Genomic DNA, 15000 nt, shown 5'->3' on the forward strand with positions numbered 1-15000 from the left:
TTAAACGATGATGATGATGATGACAAAAATGAAAAGATCTTTAGACACTGGGCCTCACTGTGGAGATGACAAGGGACTGAGACCTATGGCGATTTGCTGTATTTAAGAAGACAAATGAAGTTAGATAAACTGACAGCCATCCATCCATAGAGGCATATCCTTTATGGCCATGCCCTCACTCCCTCTCCCAGCAGAGAGATCTGTCTTGAAGGTACCAGTGCCATGTAAAATGCACTTGTGCCAGTGCCACATGTAATGCACTCATCTCAGTGCTGCGTAAAATGCACATGTGCTGGTGCTACATTAATGCATGTGTGCCAGTGGCATGTAATAGGAGCACTCTGTACACTCTGTCAAGTGGTTCGCGTTAGAAAGGGCACCAGCTATAGAAGAAACCATGTCAAATCAGACAATTGGAGCCTAGGCAGTTTTCTTGCTGGCCAGCTCCTGTCAAACTGTCCAACCCATGCCAGCATGGAAAAATGAACGTTAAAGGATAATGACAGTGGTGATGGTGGTGGTGGTGGTGGTGGTGGTGGTGGTGGTGACGATGACGACAACCACCACCACTATCAGCATCATCATCTATGTGTTCTGTTGGTAGATGTAAGTACTGATCTGCTGAAATTATAAACGAACGATAGGCGTAGGAGTGGCTGTGTGGTAAGTAGCTTGCTTATGAACCACATGGTTCTGGGTTCAGTCCCACTGCGTGGCACCTTGCGCAAGTGTCTTCCACTATAGCTTCGGGCCGACCAAAGCCTTGTGAGTGGATTTGGTAGATGGAACCTAAAAGAAGCCCTGTCGTATATATGTATATATATATATATAGATATATGTATGTGTGTTTGTGTGTCTGTGTTTGTCCCCCCACCATTGCTTGACAACTGATGCTGGTGTGTTTAGGTCCCCGTAACTTAGCGGTTCGGCAAAAAGAAACTGATAGAATAAGTACTAGGCTTCCAAAGAATAAGTCCTGGGGTCGATTTGCTCGACTAAAGGCAGTGCTCCAGCATGGCCACAGTCAAATGACTGAAACAAGTAAAAGAGTAAAAGAGAGAGAGAGAGAACAAAGCTGGCTTGTTCTCACTGAAAAGGTCTGGTGACATCTGGTTGGTGAAACACAATATGTTGAAACACTGGTGTCCTAGTAACCATTGTGCCTGATGAGCCAAAATGTGTTATGAAAGGAGTTGTTCTGTGACATATACAACTGCGACTAACATCTTTGCATTTGAATCTGCCGGAACATATTCAGAATAGATATGCAAATCATCATTATATGTTCTGTATTTTCCCTTTCTTTATGTGTGTGTTTGTGTATATACGTGTGTTATATTTGTGTGTTTGTTCTGTGGTGAGGTGGTGGCCGTGGTAGCAATGATGGTGCTCATCTTTTACTTGTTTCACTCACTTGACTGTGGCCATGCTGGGGCACTGCTTTGAATGGTTTTAGCTGAATGAATCAACCCAATTACTTATGTTTTTGTAATGAATGTCTTATATGTGACATCTGCACAACTGCTTTATCCATGGCACTGGCACAGGTACCTTATACCTGACACCAGCATCGGTGTTTCATGTGGGGCACCAGCATGGTTGCTTTATATGTGGCACTGGCATGGGTACTTTATCCATGGCACCAGCACAGGGGCTTCATATGTGGATTGACATGATTGTGGCACGAATGTCTTTCACGTGGTGCCAGCACACGTGATCATCATCATCATCATCATCATCATCATCGTTTAACGTCCGCCGAGAGTGTAGTGGGTGCTTTTACGTGTCACCCGCACGAAGGCCAGTCAGGCGGTACTGGCAACGGCCACGCTCAAAATGGTGTCTTTTATGTGCCACCCGCACAAGAGCCAGTCCAGGGGCACTGGCAATGATCTCGCTCGAAAATCTTTTTTCTTGTGAAAATGTGAGGGAAAATAACCAGTGTTTTCCACATATTAATGATTGTCAGTCAAGAGAAACTTGATAGATAGTTTTAGGTAATGTCTACAGAACAGTTCAATTAATTTTGGTTGAATTATAAAAATACATAAGTTTAAAGTTTAATATATTCAGGATTAAACCAAACCCGTCTGCTCTAAGAAACAGAAGAGATCAACAGAGAAAGAGTTAGGCAGTGATATACAAAAAGAACAGACATATGTAACAGTGAGAAGAAACATATATAAGCTTGCTCAATTTCAAATTTTGTTTTTTAATATTTATGTAAATTAGAAAAATATAAACATTCAAAGATGAACAAGCTTATTATATACAAATACATAGAGACATATGTCTGATAAAACATAAAGGCAACATTACTTAAGGGACACAATTTGTGTTTCTATACACACACACACACACACACATGCATATGATATACATACATGAATGTATGTGTTTGAAAAGTCTGACAGGTTTATAGTACTTAAGAGACAAAGAAAGAGGGAAAGGAAAGAGACAATGAATAATTAACCAAGACTAATTGTTGTACTACCATTAGCAGAGAGGCTGTCCTCAAGAGGCGGTACGTTGCCAGGCACCAGAGAGGAACAGTTAGAAGTAACATCAGCAGAGTCGGCTGCAGGAGATGGGTGATGTTGGCCATTGGTCTTAGTCTCAGTGGAGGTGGAGGAGGCATTGGTTACATTAGCAACAGGAGCAGGTGCTGGCTATATATTTACATACACATACACACACACATGACAGGCTTCCACACAGTTTCCCTCCATCAAGTTCACCCACAGGACAGTGGAACTGAAATCATAAACCAAATGATTTCCAAAGCAAGCATCTTAACCAGACAGCCATTCCTGTTCCTGATGGTAGTAAGAATTGCAGTGGTTGGAATGGTACTGATGGTGACTATGATATTAGTAAAACACGTAAAAGCTCCACGAGGCTCCAGCAGGGGATGGTGGCGAACCCTGCTGTACTCTTCCACCACAACTTTCTCTCACTTTTACTTCCTGTTTCTATTGTACCTGTATTTCAAAGGGGCCACCCTTGTTACACTGTGTCACGCTGAATATCCCTGAGAACTACGTTAAGGGTACACGTGTCTGTGGAGTGCTCAGCCACTTGCACGTTAATTTCACGAGCAGGCTGTTCCGTTGATCTGATCGACTGGAATCCTCGACGTCGTAAGTGACGGAGTGCCAACAACAACATATGATATTAGTAGGGTAAGTAGGTAATAATGTTGGCTTTGATATAAGTGCTGAACAGTAGTAGTGGTGGTGGTGGTAGTGGTGGTGGTGGTAGTGGTGGTGGTAGTGGTGGTGGTGGTAGTGGTGGTGGTTCTAGTAATGGCACTGTTGGTGTGGTAAGGGTGGTATAGGTGATGGTATAAGCAGTGGATAACGGTAGATGTTATTCATGATGTTATAACCATGGTAGTAATAGCAGTGTAGTGGTGATTGGGGTGGCAGTGTTGGTGGTAGTAACAGTGGTGGTGGCAGCAGTGGTGGTAGTAGCGGCAATGATAGTGGTGGTGATGGCGATGGTGGTGCTCAAAGTGGCAGTGGTGATGATGGCAGTTGTGATACTAGTGGTGGAGTAGTGGTAGTGGTGATGGTGATTGTAGTGTGTGGTTATGGTGGTGGTGATGTTCATGGTGATAGTAGTAGTGGTGATGGTGGTGGTAGTGATAGTAGCGGTGGAGTAGTAGTAGTGGTGGAGTAGTGGTGGTGGTGGTGTTCATGGTGATTGCAGTAGTGGTAGTGATTATAGTGGTGGTGGTGGTGGTGGTGGTTGTGGTGATGTTTTGGTAGATGCGTTGATGGACTTTTAAAGTGCTCAGTGAATACTCTGGAATAATGAATTTAAAGTTGTTAAATGCACTGGTTTTATGCAGATTTATTGCAGTTGATGCACATAATTATAGCTTCAGGTATATTCATGGATGTATAACAGTATATACATGAACAGATGTATATATATATGAGTATGTGTTTGTGTCTGTATATAATGTGTGTGTGTGTATGTGTGTATATTTATATATTTTTAACTATACATATATATTCCAATGGGTGCATGTAATTATACGTTTCTGTGTGATATGTGTGTGTGTGTATACATATATATATATATATATATATATATATATATAGAGAGAGAGAGAGAGAGAGAGAGAGAGAGAGAGAGAGAGAGAAAGAGAGAGAGAGAGAGAGAGAGAGATACTTGCAAGAATCTCAGTGCTTGATATTAAAAAGCCAACTAGATGTAGTTGTGGCTGTGTGGAAAGAAGCTTGTTTCCCAACCACATGATTCTGGATTGAGTCCCTCTGTGTGGCATCTTGGACATGTGTCTGCTTTTATAGATTTGGGCTGGCCAAAGCCTTGTGAATGGATTTGGTATAGTGAAACTGAAAGAAACCCACCATGTGTGTGTCTACGTGTGTATGTGTGTCTGTGTTTGTCTCTTGTCACTGTTTGACAACCAGTGCTGGTGCATTTACATTCCTGTTACTTAGCGGTTTGGCAAAAGAGATCAATAGAATACATACCAGGCTTTAAAAAGAATAAGTACTGGAGTTTATTCATTCAACTGGAAATTCTTCAAGATGGTGCCCTTGCATGGTCACGGTCCAATGACTGAAACAAATAAAAGATGACTTGGTAAAAGGGTGAGGGTGACCCATTCGGTCAAGAATGACCATTAGGATTGCGCCTAGAAAGTTCCTCTCTGAGGTACGAGTCCAGGCAGGGTTATTTATGGAGAACCAGCAGTCGCCCATGCATACCAGCCATCCCTCTCCATGCCACCAGTGTTATCCAAGGGAAAGGCAAAGGGGCCGATACAGCTTGGCACCAGTGATGTCACAACTCGTTTCTACAGCTGAGTGAACTGGAGCAACATGAAATCAAGTGTCTTGCTCAAGAACACAACACACAAGCCATCCCTGGAATTGAACTCACTACCTCATGATTGTGAGTCCAACACTCTAACCACCGAACCATGCACTTTCACATCCTGTGGCTTTTCTTATGTAATTTATAGAGTTTAGCATCCCCAAAACCTCTGGTTTAAGATACAGATTTCAAAAGAGATTAAATCCCTTGTTAATCTATCATTAATCTCGGACTACAGGTGCACAGAAGGAAATTCAATATTCCCTATCTGCACCAACCAATTATGAAGCTTCTACATAGTCTCTAATCATGCTAGAAATGGCAGTATTTGAGGCTCAGGATCTGGATAAACATGTCTGCTTGGCACAATAATTGTCACTAATAATTAAATATTGCAAACAAGTCAAAATATCACAATCTTATGAAATATCAAACTTATGAAAATTGCTTCCAGTATGTCAGTAGTTATGTGGAGACATCACACCATTTCTTCATTACACCTCATTCTTCTGTAGACATCACCTACACCTGATAAGTATCTTACATTATTTAATGGCAGTGTGACCTTTAGGAAACATTTGTTAATTATCCAAATGTAAATTCTTCTACAAAGATGAAAGGAATTCTTTTATTCTTTTGCTTGTTTCAGTCATTTGACTGTGGCCATGCTGGAGCACTGCCTTTAGTCAAGCAAATCGACCCCTGGACTTATTCTTTGTAAGCCTAGTACTTATTCTAGTGGTCTCTTTTGCTGAACCGCTAAGTTACGGGGACGTAAACACACCACCATTGGTTGTCAAGCGATGCTGGGGGGACATACACAGACACACAAACATATACACACACACACACACACACACACACACACACACACACACATATATATACACACACACACATATACGACTGGCTTCTTTCAGTTTCCGTCTACCAAATCCACTCACAAGGCTTCGGTCAGCCCGAGGCTATAGTAGGAGACACTTGCCCAAGGTGCCACGCAATGGGACTGAACCCAGAACCATGTGGTTGGTAAGTAAGCTACTTACCCCACAGCCACTCCTGCGCCTGTGCTAACTTTCATTCACCTATCTGCTATATGCAATGAGTGGATGACAACGGAACCTAAGTGGTGGTGACACACCAACCTCAAGGCCAATCAGAGTAACAGAAAATGTCATTGCAAAAACACAACAAACTAGTTTCACGTCTTGTATGACAATTCTCTTGGCCAAATCATAAACACTTATACAACTGACCTGAAAGAAGATAAAGCTGAAGTACTGTGTTTGTATGACATAGTTTATATGTGATAAATTTATGGTTTCTTACTTTATTCCCATATACTATCATTGCATTGTGTTTACATGTACAGCATCATACATTTCCCCCCAGAAAACCATTTTAAAATATCTTTCAATAATACGTACATATAATGCAGCGAGCTGGCAGAATAATTATCATGCCAGGCAAAATGCTTAGCAGCATTTCATCTGTCTCTACATTCTGAGTTCAAATTCCACCAAGGTCAACTTTACCATTCATCCTTTTGAGATTGATAAAATAAGTACCAGTTGAATACTTGAGCTGGTGCAATTAATCTACACCCTTAGACCAAAATTGCTGGCTTTGTGCCAAAATTTGAAATCAGTAATGTGTGTGTGTGAGTGTGTGTGTGTGAGAGAGAGAGAGAGAGAGAGAGAAAGTACTTATGTATGTGAGCAACTCTTGCATCCTGGATGTTTTGCTAGCTTTAGGGTGAGTGGGACCCTCCGTCTGTCTGTGTCTACACAGGCACTTAGAGCAATTAATGGGTCAGTGTGTGTATATGTATGTGTGTGTGTGTGTATACATACATTTACATACATACATGCACACACAAACTCATACTTGTATACATGTGCTCACACAAACACACACACACACAGAGGTACATGTATGTGTTTCTGTGTATGTGGGCATTTGTGTATGTCATATATGTGAATGTGTATGCATATATATATATATATATATATATATATATATATATACCTGTAAATATCCTGAAGTTTGTTGTCTTACCATTTCTATCAATATATATATATATATATATATATATATATATATGTAATGATGATGATATATACACATATATATATATATATCTCTGGTAAATATATATGTATCTATGTGTTTGTCTGTCAATATATTTTAAAATTTCAAGACATGTGACTTCTAGAATATTCATTTTTTTTTTAATTCTTATCTCGTTTCCATTTAAAATCAATAACTTTGAAAGTTTCTCTCTCTCTCTCTTTCCTTCCTTACCTCTTTTCCTTTTCTTCTTCAGGATTTTGGTGAATTTATGAAAGAAAATCGGTTGGCACCAATCACTTCTGTTACAACTCCTGAGAGTGGGCTTCTTGCAATACAAAGAGGTAAGTAATCAAATAACTAACAAAATCAATCAATATGATCAACTCTAATTAGGCAATGAAATCTTTTACATGCAGGCACAGCTGTGTGGTTAAGGGGTTCCATTTGGAACCATGTGGTTTGGGGTTCAGTCCCACTGCATGGCACCTTGGTCAAATGTCTCCTACTATAGCTTTGGCTGACTAATGCTTGCGAGTAAATTTTGTAGAAGGAAACTGAAAGAAGCCCATCGTATATATGTATCTTTTATCTTTCTTTTATTCTTTTACTTGTTTCAGTCATTTGACTGTGGCCATGCTAGAGCACTGCCTTGAAGAATTTTCAGTCAAATGAATCAACCCCAGCACTTTTTTTAAAGCCTAGTACTTATTCTATCAGTCTCTTTTGTCAAACCGTTAAGTTACAGAGATGTAACCAAACCAACACTGGTCGTCAAGCAGTGTAGTGGAGGACACACACATGCATACTACAGACTTCTTTCAGTTTCTGTCTACCTAATCCTCTCACAAGGCTTTGGTCAGTCCAAGACTGTAATAGAAGATACTTGTCCAAGGTTCCATACATTAGGATTGAAGCCTGAACCGTGTGGCTGGGAAGCTGTCTTATTATCACACAGTTGTGCCAGCTCCTTATATATATGAGGTGGTATCAAAAAGTTCCCAGACTAGTTCTGTAGCATGCCAACAGATGGCAGCACCCTGTTGCGTGTGCAGTGAGAGCTAGCGGTGACCTTCATGAGGCAGTGTGCTGAGTGACATTGCTGTGTTTACATCACGAATTGTGAAATTTGTGTTTTTGTGATCACGTTTATGCTGTAGTCTGTGATTTTTGTCATGGACAGAAAGTTGGAACAAAGGGCCAATGTGAAACTTTGTGTTAAACTTGGGAAGTCAGCTACAGAGACATTGAGCATTTTATTTTGCTAAAATTTTCGTTGCGTCTGATTCTCTTCAAAACTAAGGTTGCAAGACGCAACGAAAATTTTAGAAAAATTTAAAAAAAACAAGTGGAAATTTTACTGGTGAGTGAGTTAAATTATAAGGCACCAAAAGAGAATGACTCTCCCCAGACACAACAGATTATATATATATATATATATATATATATATATATATATATATATATATATATATATAGAGAGAGAGAGAGAGAGAGAGAGGGAAACAACTTGTTTTAAATTTCTTAGTGAGAGACATAGAATAACTGAATCGAAAAGTAAAGTTTATTTGTCGCCATGGACACTAGGAAGGTTGCTGAGTAATGTGCAAGACAGAAAAAGAAGAGAGAAAAATATCCATCCATCCATATTTGCTTCCCATTCTTTCTGGGAGTGTCAAAGAGGGGTAGAATCCTCAGGCTCCTCTTCTATAAAGTCCTATCAGAAGCAACCATCATTAGACTTTGGATATTATCCGACCATCTTGTTTTTGTTCTGCCCCTCAGTCTCAGCTTGAAGAATCTGTTATGATTCTTTCCTGTAATTTTTTAATCACTTGCGTTGCAAAACTTCAGTGCAAAGAATTGATCCAGGCATGTTTTTTAAAGTCTGGTACTTGTTCTATCAGTCTCTTTTGCCAAACCACTAAGTAATGGGGAAGTAAACACACCAATACCAGTTGTCAAGTAGATACAAAGACAAACACACACATATAAATACACATATATACAACAGGCTTCTTTCAGTTTCCATCAACCAAATCCACTCACAAGGCTTTGGTCAGCCTGAATCTACAATAGAAGACACTTGCCCAAGGTGCCACACAGTGGGACTGAACCTGGAACCATGTAGTTAGGGAGCAAACTTTTTACCATACAGCCATGCCTGTGTCTTAGATGAGATATTGGAACATGTAGTCATGGCCTGCTTGATTGGCTTGAAGAATTTGTCATGCAATTCTTTCCTGCATTGATGTAATCACATGTCTGTAGTACCAGAGCTGTGACCTTTTGGTGAAGAAGTAGCAACTTGACCAAGAGAGACTCTCTAAGCTATGCACCCTGTCAAGTAATGTTATTCCAGAGATCATTCAGAGGAACCCCATTTCAGTTACTTGTATTCATGATTATACTCTTGTAGTTCATTTATTTATTTATCTATTTTTATTTATTATATTTAAATTTGTTTTAAATTTGTTTTGTCATTGCTTTTTTTTCTTCTCTCCATGCTGCCACCCACCCACCCACCCATGACCATCCAGCCAAGAAACACATTGAACGAATGACCAGATACTGGCCAATGGTCATCAGTGATACACTCATTTTCAACATGAGACAGGTGAGTGACTTTCATTACTACTACTACTACTACTACCACCACCACCACCACCACCACCACTACTACTACTACCAACACACCACTGCCGCTATTACCACTGTTGGTGCCACCACTGCTACTATTTCTACCACCACTGTCACCAGGCCCACTACTATTACTACTACTACTACTACTACTACTACTACTACTACTACCACCACCACCACCACCACCACCACCACCACCACAACCACCACCAACACCACAACCACCACTGCCACCACCACCACCACTACTACTACTACTACTACCACCACCACACCACTGCCGCTATCACCACCGTTGGTACCACCACTGTCACCAGGCCCACTACTACTACGACTACAACTTCCACCGCCATCACCATTGCTGCTACAACCACTCTTCCCACCACCACTACTGTTCATATGATCACTAGTTGCTGTTTAACCCTTAGTCGTCTTTGATTGAGCAACCCTATGATCAATGTCATTCCATTTCTCTGTCTTTTTCCCTCTTCTCTCCCCTCTTCCTCGTCTTTTTATCTGTCTGTCTGTCTCTCTCTCTCTCTCTCTCTCTCTCCATCTCTCCCTCCTATCACTGTCACTCTCCCTCCCTCTATCACTTGTCCTTGCCCTTCTCTCTCTCTCTCTCTCTCTCTTTCTCTTATTTTTTTCTCTCTCTCTCTCTTGTTATCTTTAATTAGTTTCTACTGTGTTAATGAAACGAATATAATCCTAGTTTAATTAAAGCCCCTAAGTCTACCCTAGATCTATCCCTTGTTAGACAAATTGCACAAATCTACTATAAGTGAATTTGTATAGCATTAATGAAATGTAATATCAATTAACAACACTAATGCTCCCTAATTGAATTGTAATATTAGTAATAATAAATTAGGCAGTGAGCTACCATAAGTATGCCAGGTAAATTGCTCAACAACATTTCATCTGTCCTTATGTTCTGAGTTCAAATTCTGCCGAGGTCGACTTTGATTTATATCCTTCCAGGTTCGATAAAATAAGCATCAATTGAAAATTGAGGTTAATCTAATTGAGTTACCCCCCTCCCCTGAAATTACTGGCCTTGTGCCAAAATTTGAAACCTGTATTAGTAAAGATGATATGGTGGTGAGCTAGCAGAATTGTTTGCTCGCCAGACAAAATACTTAGTGATATTCTATCTGTCTTTACATTCTGAGTTCAAATTCTTCTGAGATCAACTTTGCCTTTCATCCTTTTGGGGTCGATAATTTAAGTACCAGTGAAACACTGGGGTCAATGTAATTGACTTCACTCCTCTCCCAAAATTATTGGCCTTGGGCCAAAATTTGAAATTGACTTTAGTTTTGAGATAAGGCGGCAAACTGACAGAATTGTTAGCATATTGGCCAAAATGCTTAGTGGCATTTCGTCGATCCTTACTTTGTGAGTTCAAATTCTGCTAAAGTCGACTTTGCCTTTCATTCTGTTGGAGTTGATAAATTAAGTACCAGTTAAGCACTGGGGTCAATATAGCCAATTTAACACCTGCCCCAAAATTGCTGGCCTTGGGCCAAAAATTTGAAGCCAATATTATTACTAGTTGTAGTAGTAGGTGTTGTTGTTGATTAAAGACAGTTCAACTGTGAACATCCTGTCTCATTTTCAATCAAACAGTTTATCTAGATCTACAATGGCCAATATTTTTGTCCATATTTTCTCTTATTATTCTAGGCATTGCTCCAGCATGGCTGCAGTACAATGACTAAATCAAGTAAAAAGTAGAAGATTAAAAGATAATATGGCAGAATAGGGGTTGATTTCAGGGCTGCTATTTTAGCAGGTCATGCTGTCATCAGAAACAGTATTCTTCAGTTTTTAAGGTTATCTCTTCAGAATTTTCTATACAAATTATAGCCAGCTCTGATTTGTTATGATGTTTGGTATATTTGGTAGATGGCAACTGAAAGAAGCCCGTCATATATATATATATGTATATATGATATGTACGTATCTGTATGTCTGTGTTTGTCCCCCACCATCTTTGCTTGAGAACCAATGTCAGGGAGTTTATGTCCTCCTAACTTAGTGGTTCGGCATAAGAGACTGATAGAATAAGTACTAGGCTTAAAAAGAATAAGTCCTGGGTTCGATTTGTTCAACTAAAAACGGTGCTCCAGCATGGCTGCAGTCAAATGACTGAAACAAGTAAAAGAAGAAAAGAATATATCTTTGTTTCTGTATTACCCCCACCACCACCACCACCACTACCTCCACCTCTATCACCACTTGACAACAAGTGTTGGTGTGTTTACATCATCATAACTTAGTGGTTCAGCGAAAAAGACCGATAGAATAAGTATCAGGCTTAAAAGAAAAAAGCTTAAGTTCTTCATGGCAGTGCCCCAGTATGGCCATAATCTAATGACTGGAATAAATAAATGATGAAAGATGAAAGACATATAACATGTTCAAAATACCATGGCATTTGTCAGAGATAAGGGGTTCCGACAAGAAAAAATTACTTTTTAATATGGAATTCCAAAGGCATTTAGTCTAATCAAGGTTTTGGTTCACCCTTTTGTTTGCATATTTCTAGCGAAATGCACTTCTTTTGTTTCAATTAATCTTCAAAATAACGAAGAATTTTGTTAAAATGACTTTATCGTTATTAAGCTGATGTTTGAAAAATTTCAATGGAATCTTTTAATTTAGATCACTTTAGACCTGGGGGTTTGTATTATTTAATTGGGGTGGATGGGATTGGATGGGTTGGCATCAAACATGTTAATAAGATGGAAATTTCATAAACCCCCTTTATAACCTCTGATGGATTTTTAACATTGCCAAACCTCTCAAAGACATTTTTATGATCTGTTCAATCATTTGTGCAATTTAACTTTTTTGAAAGAGAAAGAAAAAACATTTATAAAGATATATCATTATTATTATCATTATTATTATTAAGGTGGCGAGATGGCAGAACCATAAACATGTTGGACGAAATGCTTAGTGGTATTTTGCCTATCACTACATTCTGAGTTCAAATTACACTGAGGTCGACTCTGCCTTTCATCCTTTTGGAGTCAATAAATTAAGTACCAGTGAAATACTGGGTTGATATAATCGACTATCCCCCTCCTCCAAATTTCAGGCCTTGTGCCTGTAGTAGAAAAGATTATTATTATTATCATTATTATCATTATTATTATTATTATTATTATTATTAAGGTGGTGAGCTGGCAGAATTGTTAGTACACTGGATGAAATGCATAATGGTATTTCGCCCGTTGCTATGTTCTGTGTTCAAATTCTGCCTAGGTCGACTTTGCCTTTTATCCTTTTGGGGTCAATGAAATAAGTACCAGTTATGCACTGGGGTCAATATAATTGACTATCCCTCTCTCCCAAATTTCAGGTCTTGTGCCTATAGTAGAAAGGATTATTATTACTATTATTAATGAGCTGGCAGAATCGTTAGCACATTAAGCGAAATGCTTAGTGCTATTTCGTCTACCATTACGTTCTGAGTTCAAATTCCACTAGGGTTGACTTTGCCTTTCATCCTTTCAGGGTTGATTAAATTAGTACAATACCGGGGTTGATGTAATCGACTTAATCCCTTCCTCCAAATTTGATGCCTGTGCTTCTAGTAGAAAGGATTATTATTATTATTATTATTATTATTATTATTATTATTATTATTATTATTATTATTATCATTATGATTAGCATCATCGTTTTAATATAGATTTTTTTTATGCTTAAATGGGTTGGGCAGAGTTTACTAAGGCAGATTTTTTTTTACAACCTCATACCCTTGCAGTGGTCATCCCTCACATGTTTCCAAGCAAAGTGATATTCCCCCATGCTTTGACATTTTCCTGTAGAATATTGGAAATGAATTTCGCAGCTTGTATGACAATGACAATCATTTACAGTCGTTTACATGTGATGTCAAGACAAGAAAAAACACACACACACACATGTATGCTCTTTTGAAACAGTGAAACTCAAAGCATGAAATACTAGCATGTAAATGTCCGGTTGAAAACCTCTTTTGAGAGAAAAGCTTTAAGACTAGCTTTTTGTGCTTCAAATTTCATGCTTCTAAAAATGAATTAATACACTTTCTCTCAGTATTTATAAATTCTTATGATTTCAATAATATATACAGGGTAGGCTATAATGATGGGACACATTTTAAATGCTACTATCTTGGATTATATAAATGACATAGAGTACCAAATACATGTATTGCATGATATACAGGAGTTCAACATATTATCTAAGATTTGAATATTACATCCTGGAGAAGGTCACCACTATAAAGAGAATATTCACAAGCTCACTTTCTCATATCAATGGCTTAGCATAACACCATGGCATAGCATATCTGATGGAATGGCTGCAATCTCTCTATGGATGCCTTGTTTTAGTTCTGCTGCTGTTTGGGGCCTTTTGTAAATACCCTATCCTTGAGGTAACCCCACAGAAAGTAGTCCACTGGGGTTAGATCTGGTGATCTAGATGGCCAGTGGATATCACCAAATCTGAAATGAGATGTCTGGGGAATTGTTCTAGAAGAGTTGCACTGTATGACTTGTGGCACCATCTTGTTGCATCCACATCTGTATCAGGGCAAGCCTTCGTAACTTGGAAAAGAAGGTCTTCAGCATAAGGTTGTAGCGCTCAGCAGTTACCCTTACGTCTACAGCATGTTCATCCTCAAAAAGGTAAGGACCAATCACACATGCGTAAGTCACTGCACACCACAGTATAACCTTCTCACTGTGCAAAGGCCTTTCATGTACAATTTGAGGACTTTCACAACCCCAAAACCTACATTTTATTAGCATAACCAGAAAAATTTTAAATGAGCTTCATCTGATGGGATCAAATGATGGATAAAGTCTTCTTCCTCCCTGCACATATTGACAAACCAATTACTAAAAGTCTTTCTTTGCACCTTATCTGGTGGAAGCAATTGCTTCTTATATGGATACAAGTGTAGGTTCATGAAATATTCAACTGTTGAGCCAGTCAATGCATGGACTTTGAGAGACTTTGTTCACTAGTGTTCCTCACACTTTGGCAGTTCTCTGCACTATGAGACGTTCAAAGCCAACCTGGGGATTTTTCTTCTCGGTATTGCTTGTCCCATGCAAGTTTGCAACAGCATGCAGGATTACCTTTTGGGATGGTGCCTGTTGCTTTCCAAAATGCTATCAGAATTTTCTTTGGGCTGCAGTGATGGATCTTTGGCTGGTTAAGTTGGCTTTGTCCATGTATGGAATTTCTTTTGGAGTCCATAACATTATGAGTGCCACCAACACCAACTACCTGTAAAAAATATTCAGATCTTAGATAATGTGCTGAATTCCTGTATATCAGGAATTCCTGTAATTCCTGTAATAAATATACTTGGTGCTCTATGACAGTTTTATAATCCAAGTTACTAGCATTTGAGATGTGTCGCATCAT

General features: G+C 39.1%; 1 protein-coding gene across 2 annotated transcripts in view; it reads left to right on the forward strand.

The window, feature by feature from the left end:
- Positions 1–15000, forward strand: part of LOC106878832 (integrator complex subunit 13) — a 246781-nt gene that overhangs the window by 127053 nt on the left and 104728 nt on the right. For both annotated transcript variants that reach the window (XM_089342253.1, XM_089342254.1), the window contains 2 exons: positions 7178–7265; positions 9462–9538. In XM_089342253.1, the coding sequence (XP_089198379.1) occupies positions 7178–7265; positions 9462–9538 (165 nt within the window). The remainder of the gene's footprint in view (positions 1–7177; positions 7266–9461; positions 9539–15000) is intronic.

Source organism: Octopus bimaculoides, chromosome 25 (genome assembly GCF_046866305.1).
Source record: "Octopus bimaculoides isolate indiv1 chromosome 25, ASM4686630v1, whole genome shotgun sequence".
NCBI classification, from domain to species: domain Eukaryota; kingdom Metazoa; phylum Mollusca; class Cephalopoda; order Octopoda; family Octopodidae; genus Octopus; species Octopus bimaculoides.